The 25,944-nt window shown below is 41.3% G+C and overlaps 1 protein-coding gene across 1 annotated transcript in view; it reads right to left on the bottom strand.

Annotated features, from left to right (window-relative positions):
* The window catches only part of prss12 (serine protease 12), a 143,187-nt gene that overhangs the window by 87,437 nt on the left and 29,806 nt on the right, over positions 1 to 25,944 (bottom strand). Inside the window, exons 3-4 of the mRNA XM_060828008.1 lie at positions 4,397 to 4,569; positions 3,661 to 3,811 (exon numbers count right to left, since the gene is read on the bottom strand). Of these exons, the coding sequence (XP_060683991.1) occupies positions 3,661 to 3,811; positions 4,397 to 4,569 (324 nt within the window). The remainder of the gene's footprint in view (positions 1 to 3,660; positions 3,812 to 4,396; positions 4,570 to 25,944) is intronic.

Genomic DNA, 25,944 nt, shown 5'->3' with positions numbered 1-25,944 from the left:
TGGACATTCAAAATGATGGAATGTTATGTCATGACCTCATGTCAGGGTCAAATATGAAACCAAGTTTGTGAGCAGTCTAATTCAAGAGAGAGGGACGGAATTAATAGCAAAGGAGCCAAGTTTTTGTCAGTGAGACAACAGAAAATTTATTGAATCTTCTTCAGGCAATAAAGGCCTTGACTGTGCTGGAGAATTCAAAAGATCTATTCTTTCAGACAAAGTAAAATGACGCATAGTTTACCACATTATACTTATTCTGCTAATTGTTTGACCGCTCACTTAACATTTCTTCCAAGTCTTTAGCATAGATTGTAAACAGTTTGTATCATCGAATCTCTACAGTGTGGAAACAGGCTATTTGGCCCATCTGATCCACACCAACCCTCCAAAGATCACCCCACCCAGACCTACCCTATCCCTTAGCCCTGCATTTCGCAAGGCCAATCCACCTGGCATACACATCCCTGGACACTATGGGCGATTTAGCATGACCAATCCACCTAACCTGGACATCTTTGGAGTGTGGGAGGAAACTGAAGCACCCAGAGGAAACCCACTCAGACACAGGGAATAATATGCAAACAGTCTACCCACAAACAGTTGCCTGAAGGTGGAATCAAATGCGGGCCGTGGCACTGCGAGAGAGCAGTGCTAACTACTGAGCCACTGTGCCAACCAAGATTATATGTACCTTAGCTGACCTGTTGTTGAACCCTCTCCTATGCATTTGTTAACTCCAGATTTGACTATTTATAAGCACTAGTGGTTGATATCTGCATTAACTTTAGGTCATCCAAAATTCTGCTGTCCATGTTCTAACTCATACCAAGGCCAATTCTACCATCAACTCTGCTCTCACTGACCTACACTGGCTTGTGGATTAGTTTCCCAAATGTTTGAATTTGAAATCTTCAGGTTTTCAATTTCGCTCCCTAACTTGGCAATCTCTTCCTGCTATATATCCCTTGAGGAATCTCTGGCCTTCAAATTTTGCCCTAGGAGATTCCTGATTTTAGTCACTCCATCATTTTTGTTTACAAGGTCCTAAGATCAGGAATCCCTTCTGTATATATCCCTGCCTCTCTACCTCACTTACCATCATTAAGATTCTCTTCCTGCTTTAATATGTCTTTATATTTTCATATTTTTTCACATTTTGTTTTATAATGCTCTTGTGAATCGCCTGGAGCTATTTTATTTTGTTAGAAGGTGTTATATCAATACAAATTGTTGTTATGTTAAGGCGAGTAGATTTGCTTACTATATACTGTAAACTAACAAAGATTGTCCTTGCATTGTGAATATTTTGCAGGTAAAAGGTGCAGTCTGTGAGAGAAGGGAAAGGTAGTTCAGAGACTGCACACCTTGCTCGACTCCAGCTGAATGTGTTCCCTTTTTGCTTGTTTGACGATTAGGCTTTACTGGATAGGAGATCACATTAATAACCTTGAAGATTTTGCTAAGCTGAGTTGTTGGATGCTTTTTGATCTTACTTGGCAGCTAAACTATGGTTCAGGATACCAGTCACATCTTCAGCCATAACATTGTTGTCATTGTGAACCTTTTGAAAGTATCCCCTTTTACTCATTATGGTTATCTCAGAAATTATTTAAGCCAAACCTCCAAAGAATAAACGTGTCCCATGACCTCACATTGCACTTTAATGTTAGGTTGAAAATTCCAGCCTCCATAAAATTGAGGTGGTATAATTGCCGTCTGGAAAGCAGCAATGATAATATTTTGATGATCACAGATCACCTATGGATTAATTGAGTGGAACCTCTTGCAATTTATAAAGGCAAGGAAATGCAGAGCACTAACCAATAAAGTCACCAATAAAATGTTACCTGGATTTTATGGAATCCTGCTATGTGAAAAAAAATGGTCTCACATTTTGCTGAAAGTTGTTCATATTGGAAACTCTTAGTGTAGACATGGTCCCAAGCTTTCAGATAGCACTGATAGAAAGGGCAGGGAATTAAATTATAGATGTTGCCCTCCTACTGTGTTTTTCCAGATGCTCATTCCCTTGTGAGTGCTCAGTCAATGATCCTGGAGGAAAATAAACCAAAAGGCCAGAAATGGCTCTCCTAACTCACCTGCATGTTCCTCCTTTCTGTATCTATTGCAAATATAGACCGAGCATCACATATTTCACCTTCCCTTGTGGAATTGTGTGAAACAGACAGTTGCATGATGGGAAAACTGGCCAACCCCTGGTTGAAACACAACACAAGGTAAGCCTATAACAAAGGTCAAAGCATTGCTAACCTCAGCAGGACCTGAAATAGGCTAAAACTACATAAATTCTTTAACCTTGGTAGACCTCAGCGGAGCTTGATTCACTGGCTCCACATAAGTCCTGGGATACCAATTAACCCCAAATAAAGACGTCCCACAAAATTTTCTGAGCCCCCAACAAGGCCAAGATTATGAGATGTGGGGCAAGGTTTTGGGAAGTAATAACATAGATCATAATTCAATGTACTGGTCTAATGGATGACTAACCCCTAGTAATAGTTACTGGTAGCTTTCATAAGTTTTAAGTATGAAGATTCCTGCTTTTCTCTCTAAGCACAAGCTTGTGACAGAGACTCAGGGCTGTCATCAACTCTCTCTCTTTTCCAAGTTCAGCTACTCTGCATGCAGTTTCCTTGTTAATGCAGACCGATTATTTTGTCGGAACGCGTTTTGTTGAACTTTTGTTGAGCTTGTTTAGCTCTCACAGTTCTGTAGCTATTTTTAATCCATTTCTACACCCTCATCTCCAGAAAAGTATGGAAATCCAAGGGCAATATGAAAAGGACCGTGGCCTGGTAAAACAATTCTCTTTTACTCAGCTCTTTTATACCCAGCAAAATGGCTATCTTCAGGGATCAAAGATCAAGAAAATTTATCCTTCAAGCATACAGAACCAAAATACAGCACATGCTGAAAATCTGAAATCAGATTGAAGAGTTATATTGGACTCAAAACTTTAACTTTCATTCTCTCTCCACAGATGCTGTCAGACCCGCTGAGTTTTGCCAGTACTTTCTACCTTCAAGATGCTTGATCGACAAAGATTCAAGTTGTGCTGTTTTCTGATGTGTTCCAAAGTGAATAATGAAAAGTGAAGCTTAACATTTAATAAAATAAATATTAAGCACCTCACTGAATGGAAGAACAATCCAGGAGGGATGTATTACAGGCAACAGATCTACCATCAGCAAATTTTTCCACCACTCTCTGGCATTATTCCATGTGCTTACTTTGGAATTGCTTACAATAGTGAATAGTAAGAAAAATGTGGAAGAAAATATTACTGGAAAATTTGTACAATACCTATTGTATTGCAAATTAATTGCCTTCTACTTTTGAATTATTTAAAATGCTGAACAGTAAGAAAAATGGAAAAGATAACATTACAGGGGAAATTATACAACACATGCAAAATAGAAGCAATATATTACATTCCACTGTATGAATTGTCAATTTACCATTTCCATTCTGTGTGCACAGCATTTATAAATCATAAGTGTTTAGTTATCATAGTGTGTACCTGGTACTTGCAGAAGAGAAACTGTAAATATTAGTTTGAATAGATGTATTCATTGATTTTTCTCCAGAACCATCCTTGCCTATCTCATTATAATGAAATAGCAGCAGCATCATACTGACCTTATTCCTAGTTGCCTGCAGACAACTTCAGCATCAGCTTCATCCCAGTGGTCATCACACACCGTTCCCCACTGACCTGAACGATAGACTTCCACTCGGCCTTCATATTCAGAACTCCCTCCAACCAATCGAATTGGAACAAATACAGGTGCTAAAATTAAACAGAGGCGTGCATTGATGGATAGCTTCTGTGGCATTGACCTTTACGTCCAAACTTAGCAATATATGTCCATGTACACACATACACTCAGTAAAACATGCATATCTTTATGCAAGGATTGTCAGTATCTATAGTATTTTTGAATCACTTATTCCACAATTAAGTCCATAATGAAGTTGCATAAAAACTTACTTGTCCAAAGATTTCCTAGATTTTACTGATGATCCTAATTAATTCATCTTACTATTGAAAGTAAGCAGTAACCGAACATGGAAAGCAGCAAGCATAATGTTTAGTTCGAGGAAAGGTCAATTAAATCTAAATTCTAACGTGTGTGTGCTAACTGTTCTCATATTGTTCAAGGGAAAAATGCTTGAAGGCATCACTGGGTGTGTACATGGAAAAATGTTTCTAATTCCCAAAACCATCATCACTCAGTACAATCAGCACATGGACAGAACAAAGTATTAGGTCCAGTTGTTCTTTGACTCATTGGAACATTACAGCACAATGGAGTATTTTTCCTAGAATTTATTGTGACAAATCACTAAAAGAGTTGACAACTTATTTCATTACCTTTGGGGGGATTGCACGTAACTGATGCTGCCCGTTTATAAAAACAATCCCCACGCTGTCTAGTCTCCTTCACACACTCAAATAAATTGTGTTCATCACCTCGGCACTGAACGTTACTCCAGTGAATTAGTACCAATCCAGAAACAAGGACTTGTCCAGCATTTCCACTTTCGCTGAATAAAATGAAAATTTTAGAGTTACAAAAACATGCAAAATGATAGAAAGACATTATAATAATACTCTTAACAGATGACATGTGCCTCTCAATGTATCTTACCTGGAATTCCTTAAGTTTATGCCTGAACTTCAGTGTCTCTTAACTTTGAAGTAATATTTCCAAAGGGGTTTTGAAATTCCTTGACTCTCTCATTATACATATGCCAGAGAGCTAATAAGTGTACTCCTCTTAGATATGACAGGAGATCCCAAAGACCTTATTGCATGGATCCCTGTCAGAGGCAGCCTGATGTACCAGGTTGCTGAAAAATAGAAATAGCCTCCAAGCCTGAGTAAATGGTGAGAAGAAAAATGTGTCCAGGGATATGCATGCTAGGTGGATTAGTCATGGGAAATGCAGTGTGATAGGGTAGGGGAATGGGTCTGGGTGGATGCTCTTCAGAGAGTCTGTGTGGACTCGATGGGCTGAATGGCCAACTTCCACACTGTAGGGATTCTGTGATATGTATTCAATTCCATTGCACTATGGAAACTGTCCATCCACACCAATCTATCCCATCCCCCACCATGATATAGCTGTTTCCTTTTCAGAGTGTCATATCCTGAACTGTCACAGACAACCTTCATAAATACTCAAATTGGGGACCCTTCCCTTGGCCCTCCAAACATTGATTGGGTCAGGAACTGAGGACACCAGCAGACAGATTCCAGCATTCATAGCAAGTTTTAGATCCTAATTAAAATCCTTAAAACTTCCCAGCCTCTCTTTTTGAATTTTAAATTTGTTTTATAAGAAAAGCTTGGAAGTCTTAATTTGTTCATTGCTTTTCTCAATCTAATGACTTAATATTGTATTAAACATGGTTTAGTATGGCAGCTAAAGACAACAGAATATTAACTTACAAGATTAAACAATTTGAAGAAGCAACTATAGCTTAATGTACAAATGACTGTAGAAATTATCAGAGTTTATTAAATTGCTGAAAAAAGGCATACATGATAACATAACAAATGAAAATGATCAAAGATTTCTCTTTATAGCTGCCACTTCACCTACTGCACATTTGCAGCATTTTCTTTTTCTACTGAATACACATTGGGAAGGAAACTATTATTCAACAAATTGTAAAGCCACATCTGGGATGCAGGCTGCATATTCTACTGGTGACAGTGTGGTGGTAGTATTTGTATCAAGACCATAACACATAAAGCACAGTATGACTGAATTATAATAATCATTTTTATGAGTTGGAAAATGACTAAAATGCTTCACCCTCCAGCATAACAGTTTTAACACGGTCTAGTAAATCCACAGGTTTTGAACTTTAAATTGTTCTGAAATGCTGCAGGAAGCAAATTAATTACTAAATGGTAGCTACCACTTAAAAAAAGATCAAATTTAGCCTCAACAGACATTGGACAGTAAGGAATAATGTCCCAATGTTTAACATTAAGTAATTTAAATGTATTATTTACACGTGTGTGGCAATCTCATTGCTACCTGCAGGAACAGTGATATTTCTTCTCCTAGGTTCTTCTCATGGTCCAAGGACACCCCTGGCAGTGTTGAGAGCTGGTTGTATGGAGAGGAGAATTAGGAGCAGCTTTCGTATTGTCAGGTCGGTTGCAATGTTTTGCCAATCAAAGACTGCCAAACAGAATGTCCCAATTAAATGTAAACACTCGAGAGAGAGAGAGAGAGAGAGAGCTCAGTCAACTTGTAGCTTTTGGGCAGCATAGTGGATCAGTGGTTAGCACTGCTGCCTCACAATCCCAGGGACTTGGGTTCAATTCCACCTTCAGGTGACTGTCTGTGTGGAGTTTGCACATTCTCCCCGTGTCTGAATGGGTTTCCTTCCAGATGCTCTGGTTTCGTCCCACAGTCAAAAGATGTGCAGGCTAGATGGATTGGCCGTGCTAAATTGCCCGTGGTGTCCAGGGATGTGGAGACAGAGGGTAGTAGTTGATGGATTATGTTCATCTTGGAGCGCAGTTACTAGCGGTGTACCACAAGGATCTGTTTTGGGACCATTGCTTTTTGTTATCTTTATAAATGATCTAGAGGAAGGACTTGAAAGCTGGGTAAGCAAGTTTGCGGATGACACAAAAGTCGGTGGAGTTGTGGATAGTGAGGAAGGAAGTGGTAGGTTACAGCGGGATATAGATAAGTTGCAGAGCTGGGCGGAAATGTGGCAAATGGAATTCAATGTAGCTAAGTGCGAAGTCGTTCACTTTGGTAGGAATAACAAGATGATGGATTACTGGGCTAATGGTAGGCTACTTGGTAGTGTGGATGAGCAGAGGGATCTTGGTGTCCATGTACACAGATCTCTGAAAGTTGCCACCCAGGTAAATAGTGCTGTGAGGAAGGCATATGGTGTACTGGGCTTTATTGGCAGAGGAATTGAGTTCCGGAGTCCTGAGGTCATGTTGCAGTTGTATAAGACTCTGGTGCGGCCTCATCTGGAGTATTGTGTGCAGTTTTGGTCGCCATACTATAGGAAGGATGTGGAAGCTTTAGAACGAGTGCAGAGGAGGTTTACCAGGATGTTGCCTGGAATGGTAGGAAAATCTTATGAGGAAAGGCTGAGGCACTTGGGGCTGTTCTCATTGGAGAAGAGAAGGTTTAGGGGAGATCTGATAGAAGTGTATAAGATGATTAGGGGTTTAGATAGGGTAGATACTAAGAACCTTTTACCGCTAATGGAGTCAGGTGTTACTAGGGGACATAGCTTTAAATTAAGGGGTGGTAGGTATAGGACAGATGTTAGGGGTAGATTCTTCACACAGCGGGTTGTGAGTTCATGGAATGCCCTGCCCGTATCAGTGGTGAACTCTCCTTCTTTATGGTCATTTAAGCGGGCATTGGATAGGCATTTGGAAGTTATTGGGCTAGTATAGGTTAGGTAGGATTCGGTCGGCGCAACATCGAGGGCCGAAGGGCCTGTACTGCGCTGTATCCTTCTATGTTCTATGAGATAGCCATAGGAAATACAGTGTTACAGCAATAGGGGAAGGGTAAGGGTCTGGCATGGATGCTCTTTAGAGCATTGGTGTGAACTGAATGGCCTGCTTTTATGATTCTCTCTGTGACTTTCGGCAATCTCCAGAGATTCCTGTGGGCCCCATATCAACAGTGCCCTCGGCCAGACCGTAGTATCAGAGTGTTTAGGCACCTCCATGACATCTCTGAGCAATTGTTTATTCAATCTCTTCCCCCCCTCGTTAACATATTAAAATTGTTCCATTGAGCCTGCGCCTATTATAGGTACAGGTCATTCTGTTACAGCTATCAAGAAAGCTGTTGTAATTCAGGCACAATATGGAAGAGTGTAACTCAGGATTAGCAGCTGTTCTTCACAATAATCCACAAGTTTTTGAAATATTGTCACAGCTTCACTAAACAAGTACTGAACAAGTAGTTGCCAGAATAAATCATTTTTACAAGGCTGCTGTATTTCAAATGTCTTAAGGAATACAAGAGAAATGCTGAAGTAATAAAGTGATTTTTTTTCTTAGTTGGTTTATTTCTAGTTCAGGATGTGAAACACCCTGTATACTGTAAGATTGACAGGATTCCTAATTCATTCCTTGCCAGCAGAAGCTTTACGAGTAATGAAATGTAAATTGAAAGGTCAGCACATTCTGCAAATGAGTGTTTTATGTTCTCAATTTAAAAATGTCCAGAAATAGGAGTAAAACAGGATTTTAGGAAGTTCTGCACTTATGTTCTATGTAAGGACTTAAGGAAAAAGTAAAGTGTCAATAAACTCTTAGCTTCAGTGATACTAGCCATCACTCCCATGAACAGAAGTGGCTTGTTAATTCAATGGGAATTGATTCAATTGTCTTGTATCTGGAAATTGTACATTAAATTCATCAGCACACCACCAATTGCAAGCTTCCGTCTAAGCCACACATTATCCTGGCATGGAACTATATCATCATTCCTTCAATGTCACTGGATCAAAATCTTGGAATTCCCTTTCTAACAATATTCCCACATCAAATAGACTTTAACAGTTCAACAAGATAGCTCAGTTGTGCAATTAGAGACGAATACAAAAAGGTGATTTTGCCAGAGATATTCTCAAAAATAAATGAAATCTATTTAACTGTATGCAGATGATAGACATTAACTGTGGATTAATTTGCTCTTCCTATACATAGATTCAGACTGTAATTGCAGTGGTTGAGTTAAGAGACACATGCATATAAACTGCAACCCTGTAAGTAAATATAAAAACATGTAAAAATTGGCTCCAGTTGTATTCTTTAACAACTGGCTTTCTGGAATAGAACAATTTCTGCTTGTAGAAAGGGTTGTAACAGTACAATTGAACTCATTGTTCAAGTATCCTTTTTCAATTTTTTCAAGGTGAACTGAGATGAAATGAGTCTCAATAAGAGTTAGTAAGATGCTTTATTGACAAAGCACAAATTTTGTGTCTTGCTGGGTTTTACGTTTTCATAGATTAAGGTTTCACAATCAGTGAAACTTCTTCTTAAACAGTGATGGTTTTATGTCTTCCTACACCAATAGATTAACTTGTTTGATTTCCAACATAAAATTATGCATTCTAACTGCATTGCTACTTTTCACAGGTTTTCTAGGACCTACAGCTTCACAGATTTTACATTCAAAATTCTTTCCTCAGCTGTCAGTTCATCTGTGTGTTTTTGTCTTGTTCACATTGTTATGGACCTGATCAAACCCCCTTCAAATATATGAAGGAAACTGTCTGGACCCTAACTTGTACCTTATTTAAAGGCAAGAGTAAGGGGCTGTGTTCCACATGTAATTCGATTGGTTACACTGCTCAGTTCTAAGCAAATCAGACTTTATTGTTAACCTATAATTAAAATACAAACAAAAGGGGTGGCATGGCGGCTCATAGCACCAGGGTCCCAGGTTCAATTCCAGCCTCGGGCGACTGTCTGTATGGAGTTTGCACATCCTCCCTGTGTCTGTGTGGGTTTCCTCCAGGTGCTCCAGTTTCCTCCCACAATCCAAAGATGTGCAGGGCACATGAATTGGCCATGCTAAATTGCCCATGGTGTGAGGTGCATTAGTCAGTGGGAAATGGGTCTGGGTTAATCTTCAGAGGGTCGGTGTGGGCCAAAGGGCATGTTTCCACACTGTAGGGAGTCTGATCAGTCAAAGAAGAAAGAAGCATTGGTATAACTTTAACTGTATTGGAAAACTTAACAGATTATCTAACTACTAAACAGCAACTGTTCCAATACAGTAACATCCCAAAATTTGGCAAAGGCAAATTTAGAAAAACAAATTGTCTCACATGCAATTCTGGCAGGAGAGACAGAGACAACTCTAGCTTTTTGCTGTGGCTGAGAGTGATGTGTAGTCGCTTCCACAGCCAACTTCAAAACTCCAACAAGAGCTGAAAGCTAAATTAAAACCCTGGCTCTGTGGGACCCTGATTCTACCCACACATGCTGCTCCTATTGTTCCAACTTTTATAAAGAATCCCAAGGCCTCACAAGCTGTTGCTTTATTGACTTTGAATAGATAGCGCTCACCTCTGTCTTAAAATCTCTCTTCAAGAAGTACCAAGACAAAATACACTTCTTAAAACCATTGTATCGTCACAACAGCCATTGAGGGAATATTTCTGACCATGTGCTCAACAACTCAACACATTGATAGTGAGGTGTCTATTGGTTTCTTAAATAAACAAATAAATCGATTTTAGTCGTGTCTATGAGAAAATAAAATCAGAGCTATTAGAGGCAATTGTAATATTGACTAAATTTACTGGACTAATGATCCAGAGGCCAGGAATAATGCTGCATTGAAAGGAATTCAAATCCCACCACTGCAGCAAGAAAAATTTAAATTCAATTAATAATTAAATCTGAAATAAGAAAGTTAATCTAACAGTGACCTACCATTTAATTCACCAATATCCTTACTTAGGCTGACCTATATGGTTTCTCAGCCAGTGAAATAGTCAAGCAAGCTATTATATTAATGCGACAGGAAAGTCAAATAAAAATAAAACTTGATGAAATCCACAGCATCAACCTAGACACCGCAAGTGGCAAAGGCAGCCTTTGTCCAGTTGATGCTGCAAAGCCCTCTGCACTAATATGTGGAGGTGTCACACCTGACATAGTCGTACTCACCAAACCATACCTTCCAACAAGTGTTCAGACTCCTCCATTACCATCTGTGTGTTTGTCCTGTCCTAAAATAGGACACGCATTTAACACGCATTGTGACGTTGAACACTTCTTCCTCCATCTCAGAGCTTACTTTTACAATCAGGACCCCCTCCCACCTTCTGAGGACCCCTTCACTCACCTCCAACACACTCCATCCACCTGGACACCCCACGTTGACCTATTACCCACCTCAACCTCTTCATTTCCAACTGCCACCAAGACATTAACCGCTTCAAACTGTCTACCCCCTCTCCCCCACTCCAACCTCTCAACCTCACAACATGTGGCCCTCAACTCCCTCTGCTCTAATCCCAACCTCACCATCAAGCCAGTGGATAAAGAGAATGCAGTGGTAGTCTGGCGCACTGACCTCTACACTGCTGAAGCCAGATGCGAACTCGAAGACGCCTCTCCTACCGCCCCCTCAACCATGACCCCACCCCCCCCCCCATCACCAAACCATCATCCCCCAGACCATACAGAACCTCATCATCTCAGGAGATCTCACACCCACAGCTTCCAACCTCTTAATCCGGGAACCCCGTACTGCCCCATTCTACCTCCTTCCCAAGATCCACAAGCCTGACCACTCCAGCCGACCCATTGTCTCAGCCTGCTCCTGCCCACTGAACTCATTTCCACCTATCTTGATACAATCCTATCCCCCCTAGTCCAGGAACTCCCCACATACATTCGAGACACCATCCATACCCTCCACCTCCTCCAAGACTTCCGTTTCCTCTGCCCCCAAAGCCTCATCTTCACCATGGATATCCAATCTCTCCACACCTCCCTCCTCCATGACCAAGGCCTCCAAACCCTCCGTTTCTTCCTCTCCTGATGTCCCCAACAGTACCCTTCCACTGACACTCTCATGCATTTGGCTGAACTGGTCCTCACCCTCAACAATTTCTCCTTCGAATCCTCCCACTTCCTCCAGTCCAAAGGGGTAGCCATGGGCCCCCGTATGGGCCCCAGCTATGCCTGTAACTTTGTCAGCTACATAGAACAGTCCATCTTCCGTAATTACACCGGCATCACTCCCCACCTCTTACTCCGTTACATTGATGACTGCATTGGTGCCACCTCGTGCTCCCGCGAGGAGATTGAGCTGTCCATCAACTTCACCAACACATTGCAGCCCGACCTTAAATTCACCTGAACCATCTCTGACACCTCCCTCCCTTTCCTGGACTACTCTATCTCCATTAATGATGACCGACTTGACACTGACATTTTTTACAAACCCACCGACTCCCACAGCTACCTGGATTACACCTCTTCCCACCCCACCTCCTTCAAAAATGCCATCCCGTATTCCCAAGTTCTCCGCCTCCACCGTATCTGCTCCCAGGAGGACCAATTCCACCACAGAACATACCAGATGGCCTCCTTCTTTAGAGATAGCAATTTCCCTTCCCACGTGGTTGAAGATGCCCTCCAATGCATCTCGTCCACATCCCGCACCTCTGCCCTCAGACCCCACCCCTCCAACCGTAACAAGGACAGAACCCCCTTGGTCCTCACCTTCCACCCTACCAACCTTCTCATTAACCATATCATCCACCGACATTTCCGCCACCTCCAAACGGACCCCACCACCAGGGATATATTTCCCTCCCCACCCCTTTCCGCCTTCCACAAAGACCGTTCCCTCAATGACTACCTGTTCAGGTCCACGCCCCCCTATAACCCACTCTCCCATCCTGGAACCTTCCCTGCCACCGCAGGAATTGCAAAACCTGCACCCATACCTCCTCCCTCACCATCGTCTAAGGCCCCAAAGGAGCCTTCCACATCCATCAAAGCTTTACCTGCACATCCACCAATATCATTTATTGTATCCGTTGCTCCTGATGTGGTCTCCTCTACACAGGGGAGACTGGACACTTCTCCCAGAGTGCTTCAGGAAACATCTCTAGGACACCCACACCAATCAACACCACCGCCCCATGACCCACCATTTCAACTCCTCCCCCACTCTGCCGAGGACATGGAGGTCCTGGACCTCCTCCACCACCACTCCCTCACCACCCAATGCTTGGAGGAAGAACACCTCATCTTCCACCTCGGAACACTTCAACCCCTGGGCATCAATGTGGACTTCACCTGTTTCCTCATTTCCCCTCTCCCCACCTTACCCCAGTTCCAACCTTCCAGCTCAGTACTGTCCCCATGACCTGTCCTACCTGCCAATCTCCCTTCCCAGCTATCCACTCCACCCTCCCCTCTGACCTATCACCTCCATCCCCACCCCCATTCACCTACTGTACTCTTTGCTGCCTTCTCCCCAGCCTACACACCATCCCCCCAGCCACCGCTGCATTTACCTCTCCACCCTGGAGGCTTCCTGCCTCTTTTCCTGATGAAGGGCTTTTGCCCGAAACATCGATTTTCCTGCTCCTCAGATGCTGCCTGACCTGCTGTGCTTTTCCAGCACCACTCTGATCTAAATCCCAACAATAGGACAGGCATGGCAAATGTCCAGACGAACAGAACTGGCTTTAGGAGCCTTCAGCATTAATTCCGGTCCCTCTGCATTAAACATTAGTAAGGCAACCTCCTGCTGATTACCATCTTCCCTCAACTAATGCATAAGTCCATCTCTCCATTGCACATTACTTGGAAGAAACACTGAGTACAACAAGAGTATAAGATATAAACTATGCTGGGGACCTAAATGTCCCTTAGCAAGCATTACTTAATAACATAACTACTGACTGAGTTCTAGAGGACATGTCAAGTGTGATCTGCAGCAAATCTTTGGCATAAGGATCTAAACTAATTGACCACATCTTCACCAATCTATATCTATATAATAGATATATCTATTGTAGAATTGACCTGATGCACAGCCTACTAGTGCTGACAATGACATGGCCTTGAGTTTGTTCTAGAAGGGGAAGGAATGGTACGTACCATTCACTATGTTAGCAGCTGCCTACAGCACTTTTGTAAGGTTCTGAGCAGAGTCTTTCTGTCAGCAGAAATCTGATCGAGCACAGTTCCCTTCCACATGAGTTCTGTAACACGTTTGAGCTGGACAGGAAATGGCATGGAAGTTTTTCTTGTTACTTATACTCCTGCCCCTTTATTTTTAGATCTCCAAAACTATTGGATTCTGAGGAAATTGGATTCCACACGTATTAACTGAAATTCTTAAATCAAGGGAAACCTGACAGTAGGGCATTGCGAATTTGCAGTTGGCGCAATTGCAAGGTGACTGTTATATTAATATCAGGTCTACAGTCAGGTGAGGGAGCATTGAGTGAGCAATAAACTAGAGACAAAACAGAAAATGATGGAAAAGTTCAGCAGATCTGACAGCATCTGTGGAGAGAAATCAGAGTTATCACTGCTCAGAACACCTGATGCTGCCACACCAGCTGAGTTTTTCCAGAAATTTCTGTTTTGTTTCTGATTTCCAGCATCTGTAATTCTTTCAGTTGTGAGCCTGGCTAAGACCCTATATACTCAGAGTTCCATCTTTACACACATGGTCAGCAGTTCCTGCCATATTTAACCCTGTAGGGTTTTGTTAAGAAAAAGAAGGAAGCATATGTCGGGTATAGACTGGAGAGATCGAGTGAATCCTTAGAAGAGTATAAAGGCAGGAGGAGTATCCTTAAGAAGGAAATCAGGATTGCAAAAAGGGGACATGAGATAGCTTTGGTAAATAGGGTTAAGGAGAATCCAAAGAGTTTTTACAAATACATTAAGGAGAAAAGGGTAACTAGGGAGTGAATAGGGCCCCTCAAAGATCAGCAAGGCAGCCTTTGTGTGTAGCTGCATGAGATGGGGGAGATATTAAACAATTATTTGGCATCAGTGTTTACTGTGGAGAAGCACATAGAAGATATGGTGACATTTGAAAACTGCCCATATTACAGAGGAGGAAATGCTGAATATCTTGAAATGCATAGAGGTGGATAAATCCCCAGGACCTGATCAGGTGTGCGCTAGAACTCTGTGGGAAGCTAGGGAAGTGATTGCTGGGCCTCTTGCTGAGATATGTGTATCATCGATAGTCACAGGTGAAGTGCTGGAAGACTGGAGGTTCGCGAATGTGGTATCATTATTTGAGAAAGGTGGTAAGGACGAGCCAGGGAACTATAAATGGGTGAACCTGAAGTCAGTGGTGGGCAAATTATTGGATGGAATCCTGAGGGACAAGATTTACATGTATTAGGAAAGGCAAGGACTGATAAGGGATAGTCAACATGGCTTTGTGTGCGGGAAATCATGTCTCACGAACTTGATTGAGTTTTTTGAAGAGATAACAAAGAGGATTGATGATGGCAGAGTGCTGATTGTGGTCGATGTGGACTTCAGTAAGGCATTCGACAAGGTTCCTCATGGGAGACTGGTTAGCAAGGTGAGATCACATGGAATATAGGGAGAACTAGCCATTTAGATACAGAACTGGCTCAAAGGTAGAAGGCAGAGGGTGGTGGTGGAGGGTTGTTTTTCAGACTTGACGCCTGTGACCAGTGGAGTGCCACAAGGATTGGTGCTGGGTCCACTAATTTTTGTCATTTATATAAATGGTTTAGATAAGAACATAGGAAGTATACTTAGTGAAGTTTGCAGATGACACCAAAATTTAAGTTGTATTGAATAGCAAAGAAGGTTTCCTCAAAGTACAATGTGATCTTGATCAAATAGACCAATGGGCTGAGAAGTGGCAGATGGAGTGTAATTTAGATAAATGCGGGGTGCCGCATTTTGGGAAAGCAAATCTTCGCAGGACTTATACAGTTAATGAAAAGGTCCTAGGGAGTGTTGCTGAACAATGACACCTTGGAGTGCAGGTTCATAGCTCCTTGAAAGTAGAGTCGCAGGTAGATAAGATAGTGAAGAAGGTGTTTGGTATGCTTTCCTGTATTGGTCAGAGTTTTGAGTACAGGAGTTGAGAGGTCATGTTGCGGCTGTACAGGACATTGGTTAGGCCACTTTTTGGAATATTGCATGCAATTCCGGTCTCCTTCCTATCGGAAAGATATTGTGAACCTGAAAGAATTCAGAAAAGATTTACAAGGATGTTACCAAGATTGGAGGATTTGAGTTATAGGGAGAGGCTGAATAAGCTGGTGCTGTTTTCCCTGGAGTGTCAAAGGCTGAGGTGTGACCTTATAGAGGTTTATAAAATCAACAGGGGCATGGATAGTATAAATAAACAAGGCCTTTTCCCTGGGGTGGGGGAGTCCGGAACTAGAGTGTATAGGTTTAGCGTGAGAGGGGAAAGATATAAAAGGGACCTATGGGGGAAAAATTTTCATGCAGAGGACAGTGCATATATGGAATGAGCTGCCAGAGGAAGTAGTGGAGGCTGGTACAATTGCAACATTTAAAAGGCATCTGGATGGGTACATAAATAGGAAGGGTTTAGAGGGATATGGGCCAAGTGCTTGTAAATGGGACTAGATTAGTTTAGGATTTTTGATCAGCATGGTTGAGTTAGACCGAAGGGTCATTTCCATACTGTACCTCTCTATGACTCTATGACTCTACTCTACAATGGAGACCCTTACTTTAAGATTTCCATGGAATGTGCATTCCAATGCCCTCCACTGCAATACTGAATGTTGTGATGTGGAGGAGCTGGTGTTGACCTGGCTGGACAAAGTAAAAAAATCACACAACACCCAGTTATAGTCTAACAGGTTTATTTGGAAGCACTAGCTTTCAGAGTGCTGTTACTTCATCAGGTGGTTGTGCAGTAGGAAGGACCATAAGAAACAGAATTTTGTCAGAAGTTTTCAAGGTTTCAAATCACAAGCTTTCAAAGCGATGCTCTTTTGTCAGGTGAAGCAACATCACCTGATGAAGGGGCAGTGTTTCCAAACTTTGTGATTTGGTTGGACTATAATTTGTGATCTTGTGATTTCTGACCTTGTTATTCGAGTGTTGGGTGTTATAATACTAAATGCGTTATGTATAATAATCTTAAAGTATTTGATCAGAACTATTTTGCAGATTCATTTGGGAATGATCAGTATGATTAGTATTCTTGAAACAAGTGTTACCACTTCTTTGATAGACACCTACTTAAAGTGAATGAAAGACATATCACTTTGGAGAGCCCTTAAGTGTCTTTGCTCTCTGATGAACATTTTCTTGAAGTTAAAAACAGAAAGTATTGAAGAAACTGAACAAGACTGGCAACATCTGTGGAGAGAGAAACAGTGTTAACGTTTTGAGTTCTTGGGACTTTCTCTTCACAAATGCTGCCAGACCTGTTGAGTTTCTCCAGCACTTTCTGTTTTTATTTCGCATCTCCAGCATCCACCATATTTTGTTTTTATTTGCTTGAAATTGTTTTCTGATTTGTATTCCTTATTTTGCATTGCATTGAGTTTGAAAAGTTTCTTGAAGGGATGCAAGCATTGTAATTTTTAGTGGAGGATGTGCATTGATTCTTCTTTAAAAATTGTTTTTCTCATTTCTTTGTGTCAAACTTCCCAACGTAAAGGTAAAGTTACCATAGTCCAACCAGATGACTGCTGTCCCATTAACAGGAGATGACTGGTGGTGGTTTAACCTGAGGGTCACTAAATCTCAGACAAAGAGAAAAGTTGGGGAGGAGAATCTGTAAAGGACTTAGTTGGTGTGGGAAACCAGCTGTCTAACCAACTGAGTTTATCAAACTCCTTTTTAGTGTAGGATGAGTTCTAGCTTGGCAAATTTTCTACAAACTGAAGACAGAAAGGAGGTGATTTGTCACACATAATCTTGAACAACAGCATTAAACAATCACATTCATGTAATTTGCTGTTACCACCGACCATTTGGGTCGAGAATTGGCCTGTTCAGTCACATCAGGAGCCATGGCAGAGATTACCAATCCTGAGTAGACATCATCCTTTAATCAAGACACAGCCAGCAACAATGTGAACAATAATCCATGAGGAATCTTTAGTATGTGGAATCAGCAAACAATACACCATTACATTTATTCATCTATCCATTTTAAAAGATGTGTTTAAAAGGTTTATTTTTTTTAATGTTTATATTATAAATGTTGGATCATATCCCCAAGGAAGTCTGCTGAACAAGGCCCAATTACTGAAATCTGACAGGCATACACTTATTCATTTAAATCTTTGGCAGACTGGAGATTTTATTGCAAGGCTGCATAGATTAACATGTGCCCCACTGGAACTGAACAGTTTTTACAATTCCAGATTACTTTTCAAGGTTAGCATCTATCTTGAAAACTGTTTTTCCTCAATGAATTATTCTGTTGTTATGCACACTTTCTACTCTTAAAAATACTTTTGTTGTCATGCTATCCTCAATGCCATACAACAAAGCTGTACATTCTTAAATGTTTACAATAAAGTAAATACTGACAGAATATAAAGAGGAGTATTAACCAATTGCTGCTACAGTGTTAAATGTTTCACATCTATAACTCTTCATTTAACAGCTTTCTGCTGTAACATGAAAACTACAGTTTATTTGCTTTAAATATTCTTATTAAATGAGAGGAACATACTTCACATAGCAAATAAGTATCCAAGAATTAGTAATCTGACAGATTGTGTGAAATGGATATAATTGAATCATGCCACCAATGTAATTGTTGGTCATTCATTAAAATAGAGCCTTGGCGACTGGAAATTAGTGAACATTAGAAGGGTCATCTTGCTTAAATGAGTCATGCAATGGTTTGTTCTTTCACACATTGCCAAAATGAGAATTTCGTTGCCAGACAATCATTTTCTTGATCTTTATTTCAAGCAACTATAAAGAAAAGTGTATTTTAAAATAGCACATCCCAAACCCAGACAGATGTGCTTCATATGAACATTGTAAACAACATTTAACACAGAGACAAATAAGGAGATGTTATGTCAGATGACCAAAATCTTGATCACAGAGTTAGGTTTTAAGCAGTGCCTTAAAGGAGGAAAGTGAGGTTGAGAGGTTTAGGGAGGGGATTCCAGAGTTGAGGTATTGATCAACTAATCTATTGCCACCAATGATGGAGCAGTCAGAATCGGGCGTGCTTAAGTGGTCAGAATAAGGTGGTCACAGATACCTTCTAGGAGAAAGTGAGGACTGCAGATGTTGGAGATGAGAGCTGAAAATGTGTTGCTGGAAAAGCGCAGCAGGTCAGGCAGCAACCAAGGAGCAGGAGAATCAACGTTTCAGGCATGAGCCTGAAGAAGGGCTCATGCCCGAAATGTCGATTCCCCTGCTCCTTGGATGCTGCCTGACCTGCTGTGCTTTTCCAGCAACACATTTTCAAATCACAGATATCTGACAGAGTTGTGGGGATGAATGAGATTGCAGAAACAGGGAGTGACGAGTCAATCAAGAGATTTGAAAACAAGGGTGAGAATTTTAAAATCTAGACATTGTTTGTCCCAGAGCCAATGCAGGTTGGCAACCCACAGGAGTGAGACGTGAGGGGGACCTGGTGGAGATTATGGCAAAGGCAACATAGTTTTGAATGACCCATGGATATAGATAGTAAAATGTCAAATATTAGCCAGGAATGCTTTGGAATAGGGAAGCTTAGAGGTAATAATTTGCTGGATAATAGTTGCATACAGAAATCTGAGCTGATTATTGTTTTCTCCTAGCCTCATTGTAAGTGAAAAGAGTAGGCTGAATATTGAAGGTCCTGCATAAGCAGTGGGTTTTGCATTCAGTGGACAGCTTGTTATAAAAATTGCATGTTAGTTGCATTTCTCAATCTTAGTCAGTACATCATTGACTGTGAAGTATTTTGGGGATATTCTAAAGACAGCAACTGCGCAATATTAATGCAAGATTTTTTTATCTTCATAGCTTGAAATATTTTGGCCACTAATACTGGTATCTTTTTTGACTCAACATCAATTTCAAATCACAAACATTGCTGCCACATTTTCAGCTGGCAGTATGTGGTAATGATTCTGTTATTCATTTAATCACTCCTACTTTTGACCACATCAAGGTCTTCCTTTTCAAGGAAAACTCAATTGATTTTCAGTGAAGTTACCCAGTCCATGTGTTTCCCACCCCCCACCCCCACCCCCCGGCGTCTGCGTGTGTACACACACACACACACACACACACACACACACACACACACACACACACACACACACACACACACACACACACACACACACACACACACACACACACACACACACACACCTGCCTGATTTGTTTTCATATAAGTGTAGTCATCTCCATTATTCTGACATACTCTTTGTCCCTTTTTTGCACCTATCTTAATGTCCGTAACTAAGCAAAGAGGCATAAGGTTCAATCCTAGATTGCCACCAACATCCCTAATCACTGACAAAAGCAGGAGGATTTAAAGATCTACCCTCAACATTCATTTTTGCAGGAAACTATACAGACTCTGTTCAGCATCTCCCAATTTGACAAATTCAAGATCAGAATCTGAAGGAAGTAAGCCTCCCATCTGGGACTACTCTTCATCTGTGACATCAAACATTAGCTCAGTGCCATCACATTAATTGTGTTAATAATTCAAACGTACAAAAAACACAAGACTGCTTTTTAATGTATGATCCCTCATCACTATTATCAAAAAGACAGAGATGATATAATTGATTATCAAACTATTTGCATAAAGCATATCTATTCTCCAGCCTGATTTACAGCTGTCATGGCCTGTGTGCTCAAAGACAGCACTTGCCTATTTAACATCGCTCACGTTTATGTATACAGCAGACATTTGAACAATGACACATTGCGCTTGTACAAGCTGTTTTATATGTTTGTGCCAATCTAAAAAAAAAGCAGGGGCAGCATTGCATTTTTGAGAACACAGCACAAAAGTTTGTTTCGCTGTGATAACCAAATGAATATAATTTAATATATAGAAATTCTAAGTAGTGGCATCCACATTGCCCTCCATCCTTCCACTAGCTCAGCTTGGGATGACTGACAACCTATTTTAATATTCTGGGCAGGAGACAGATTAATCCATCAGCTACAACATAGAGTAATTGGAAACATAACGCCTCTACAAGTACATAAAAACACTGCATGCCTGCATTGAATTACAAAAAAAAATCCAACTTGATTTTTGGGTGCTATCATTAATGCTGAAATTCAATTTCTGTCCATAATTTAATAAGAACTACACAATATTAATTTCAAACTCTAGAAGAAGATATACTTTTAACTTCTACCACAAATGTTTTTAATAATCTGTTGTGAGGTGCAAGGACAGATGTAGCCTTAAGAAATCAGAGCACTTGGCTTTCATTATAGTAGACTACTGAGTCACTTTGATTACACAAATACTTATCATAGATTTATGAGCCTTGGGATATTTTACCACATTAAAGGGGCTATGTAAATGTTAAAATTATTGTCCCTGCTTCATTGTTGTTAAATTGTTGCTAAACTGCTTTTAGAACATCCACTACTGCAAGAACGGAATCTTCTCCCACTTAAATACTGGGAAATCTGAAACTATGATCTTCAATCAAATCTTCAATCTCTATTCCTTACCTACCAACTCCTTTCCTTTCCCTGGCAGTTATCTGAGGGTGAACCAGACAGTTTGTAATCTGATGAGATGAGCTGCTGAACACAAAGCTGCTCCATTACTAAGGTATTGCCAGTTGCATAACATCATCCAACATTTCCCCTGTCTCAACTCAACTGATGCTGCTGAACTCTCATTCATGCCTTTGTTACCTTTATTGACTTCAATGCACTCCTGGCTGGTTTTGCACAGTCTGGATTCTAAGTTCCATTGCTTTTCTATTTCACTCATGGGTAGCAATCAAGCTTAAGTAAATCGGAACCCATCAAAGTCATCAACTTCAATGGATGCCAGACAATTCCAGACAAAGGGAACTTGACCAATGAAAAATTTGGTATCCTGGACAATTCCCTTGGAGTCAGCTGCATTGGTAATTCTATATGGTCCCAATATGTAACACAGTCTATACTGCTCCAATTGGCCATCTGGATGTCTGGGCCAAGATCTCATTGTGTGACTTACTGTCATATTTTTGTTTGCTAATGCCCTGTAAGGAAGACTGGCACATGTGTTTAGTCCAGGCATCAGATAATGAACTTGAAACTCATGACAGGATCATGACAGGATCCCAATGTGCTGACCTCTGTGGGAATGTCCTGGGAAGTCTGAACTTCTGACAGGCAAATCCTCTCATCATTTGAAGCTTCTGAACAAGAGAGACTTCAGACAGTTCTGTAGAACTGAACTGGATTACATAGGAACTAATAGTCTGATTTAAATACTGTCTAACTCTTGGGTAACTAGAGAACTGTCACACCAACTATTCACACTGACACTCCCAACTACCTCAATAACTTAACTTTCCCTGACCCTCAACTGCCTCCCTAGGTCAACTCAATTAACTGGCTTAATCTCCCTGAGCCCCAAACTAATGTCCTAGAACTGTCTTAGACCTCTTCACTCCCAACCCTCTACCTCCAACTAACCCCAAACCCAACCTCACTAAGCTAACCACAACCACCCAACTACCTTCCCAACTAGACCCGGCTAGACTCCACCACTCTACTAAAGACTCCCGAACCAGTTCCATTTTGACTAATTTCCAGACCCACCTCCTGCACAACCGCCACACTCATCGACTTAGCCCCTCCACTTATGTCCACATTCATTTCCACCCCATCCACCTGCCACTTCACCCACCTGCTACCTGACCCTCAGCCTACCAACTCATTTATCCACTCACCTATTCACTAACATTCACAACGGAGAAGTAAATGTGATATACAAGGCAGCTATTGTCATAAATAGTGAGTCTTTCTTGTCTTCCCCTGACTCTAAAGTGATCCAATGGAGCTTTATCATGTACACTGCATTCTGCCTTTCTCTGCCCAGGTTTGACTGACCCAACAAGATATTCAGAGTTGCGCCAACTTGGAGAAACATCTGAGTGAAGTGGCCATCCGACAATGATTGCTGCTCCTTGGAAGATCCTGGCTAACTTGTTAAAGATGCTGTGTAAATATAAGTTGTTGTTGGTAGTGATGCTGTTACACAGATCCACTATCATGTAGCTAATATTTACACAAATTTGTAAACTGTGGTACTGCACTTGTTATATCGATGGATTCATCACGCAGGATTAGTACAAGCAAAGAAGTGACCGCTATTTAGATTAGACTAGGGCCCATATGCCCTTGCTGGAAAAGCGCAGCAGGTCAGGCAGCATCCAAAGAGCAGGAGAATCGACATTTCGGGCATGAGCCCTTCTTCAGGAATCCTACATCGATTCTCCTGCTCTTTGGATGATGCCTGACCTGCTGCGCTTTTCCAGCAACACATTTTTCAGCTCTGATCTCCAGCATCTGCAGTCCTCACTTTCTCCCATATGCCCTTGTTTACCAGAAGCAAATGGATTGAAATTTGCTATGTAATGTGCATACCTTGTGCAAATTGATTTAATTATCTAATTAACAATATCAAATATTAGCTCTAACCATCAGCTGTCCAAAAGCATTCTTGAATGAGGATTGATCTAAACTTTTGATTAAGCTTTTAACCCTTCATCACAGTTATATAAGCAGAAAATTGCTTCAGCGATGTTTTACATTAAATAAATCACAACATTGTATTATTTAACTTATATAATGTATTATCAAATAAATGACAACAAATGATTCACACATATATGTTTTCACTAATCTTCTATGGAAAAACTGAACATGTGAGAAATTGAGCTATCAGACTCATTACAGACAGTTCACTGCAGTTATATTACATTCCTTGAAATAGAAGCAAACTCAAGCGTTTCCAAAAGATTCTGATTGGGACAAAGGTAAATGCATTACTAACACTCATTGATTATAAAAAAAATCCATAGCCCAGCATTGGCTCATCCTATGGGCTGACTTACAATTTTCAGACAGCTGCCATCGTTGGCACTTTGGCCTTTTGATGAATATCCTGTTTGGACTAAAAGATCCAGGCATGTAATCTGAGCTCAACTATTTCATTTATGAGAGTTGACAAAGTGGACATGTGAACAACTCTGTGAATATACGCATGCTGCCCTTTAGTTGTAATTGTACACTTATATACAACAGAAAGTGTGGTAATACCTTACCTTCACTACATGGGTGGCAATATGAAGGAGCGAACGCCCTCTCCAAATGGAAGCCATCTCATTTTTTCTTCCATTAATGGATTGATATTTTGACACCTTTTATGGTGGATGTAAGGTGAAGACACATGGCTACCTCACTGGGTGCAAATACAATTTGCATGGTACACTGGTTAATAAGGTTAGAGCACATGGGATCCAGGGAGAGCTAGCCAATTGGATACAAAATGTGCTTGATGGTAGAAGACAGAGGGTGATTATAGAGAGTTGCTTTTCAGATTGGAGGCCTGTGACTTGCAATGTACGGCAAAGATTGTGCAGGATCCACTATTGCTCATCATATATGTAAATGATTTGAATGAGAAAATAGGAGTCTTGATTAGAAGGTTTGCTGATGACACCAAACTTGGTGCTATAATAGATAGTGAAGAAGGTTACCTAAGAAAATAACAGGATCTTGATCAACTGGGTCAGTGGGCTGAGGAATGATAGATGGGTCTTCATACAGATAAATGTGAGGTATTTTCGTAAGATCAACTAGGACAGAGCTTATACAGTTAATGGTAGGGCCCAAAGAGTATTGTTGAACAGAGAGATCTGGTATAGAGGTACATAGTTCCTAGAAAGTGGTATCACAGGGAGACAGGGTGATGAAGAAGGCATTTCGCCTTCCTGCCTTTATCAATCATAAGCATTGCGTACAGAAGTTGGAATGTCATGCTATGGCTGTACAAGATATTGGTAAGTCCACATTGGGAACACTGTATATAATTCTGGTCATGTGTTGCTGGAAAAGCACAGCAGGTCAGGCAGCATCCAAGGAGCAGGAGAATCGACGTTTCAGGCATGAGCACTTCTTCAGGAATGAGGAAAGTGTGTGCAGCAGGCTAAGGTAAAAGGTAGGGAGGAGGGACTTGGGGGAGGGGTGTTGGAAATGTGATAGGTGGAAGGAGGTCAAGGTCAGGGTGATAGGCTGGAGAGGGGGTGGGGGCGTAGAGGTCAGGAAGAAGATTGCAGGTTAGGAAAGTGGTGCTGAGTTCGAGGGATTTGACTGAGACAAGGTGGGGGAAGGGGAAATAAGGAAACTGGAGAAATCTGAGTTCATCCCTTGTGGTTGGAGGGTTCCTAGGCAGACGATGAGGCGCTCTTCCTCCAGTCGTCGTGTTGCTATGGTCTGGCGATGGAGGAGTCCAAGGACCTGCATGTCCTTGGTGGGGTGGGAGGGGGAGTTGAAGTGTTGAGCTACAGGGTGGTTGGGTTGATTGGTCCGTGTGTCCCACAGGGGTTCTCTGAAACGTACTGCAAGTAGGCGGCCTGTCTCCCCAATATAGAGGAGGCTACATCGGGTGCAGCGGATGCAGTAAATGATGTGTGTGGATGTGCAGGTGAATTTGTAGTGGATATGGAAGGATTCCTTGGGGCCTTGGAGGGAAGTAAGGGGGAAGGTGTGGGCGCAAGTTTTGCATTTCTTGCGGTTGCACGGGAAGGTGCTCTGATCTCTGATCTCCAACATCTGCAGTCCTCACTTTCTCCTATAATTCTGGTCACCCTGCTTTAGGAAGATGTTATTAACCTGGAAAGAGTGCAAAAAGGATTTACAAAGATGTTCCTAAGACTGGAAAGTTTGAATTATAAGGAAAGGCTGAGAGATTTATCCCTGGAGCATAGGACACCAAGAGTGATTTTATAGAGGTTATAAAATCATGAGTGGCATAGTTAAAGTGAATAGTCAATGTTTTTTCTCCTAAGATAAGGGAATCCAAACTATGGGGCATAGATTTAAGGTGAGACGGGAAAGATTTAAAAGGGACCTGAAGGGCAACTTTTTCACATAGAAGCAGGTGCATGTATGGAATGAGCTGTGAGAGGGAAGTGGTGGAGGCTGGTACAATTACAACATTTAAAGGCATCTGAACAGGCACATGAATAAGAAAGGGGTATGGGTCAAATGCAGGAAAATGGGTCTAGCTAGGTTTAGGAAATCTGGTTGGCATGGACGAGTTGGGCCTGTTTCTGTACTGTATAGCACTACAATTCTAGTTGGTAATTTGTAAAGAGAATGGGTATTTTAAAAAAGAAACTTTTAAAGCAGCTTTTACTATG

This window comes from Hemiscyllium ocellatum, chromosome 1 (genome assembly GCF_020745735.1).
Source record: "Hemiscyllium ocellatum isolate sHemOce1 chromosome 1, sHemOce1.pat.X.cur, whole genome shotgun sequence".
Lineage (NCBI taxonomy): Eukaryota > Metazoa > Chordata > Chondrichthyes > Orectolobiformes > Hemiscylliidae > Hemiscyllium > Hemiscyllium ocellatum.
Note: the sequence above shows the minus strand (reverse complement) of the source record. Positions and strands in the feature narration are given on the sequence as shown.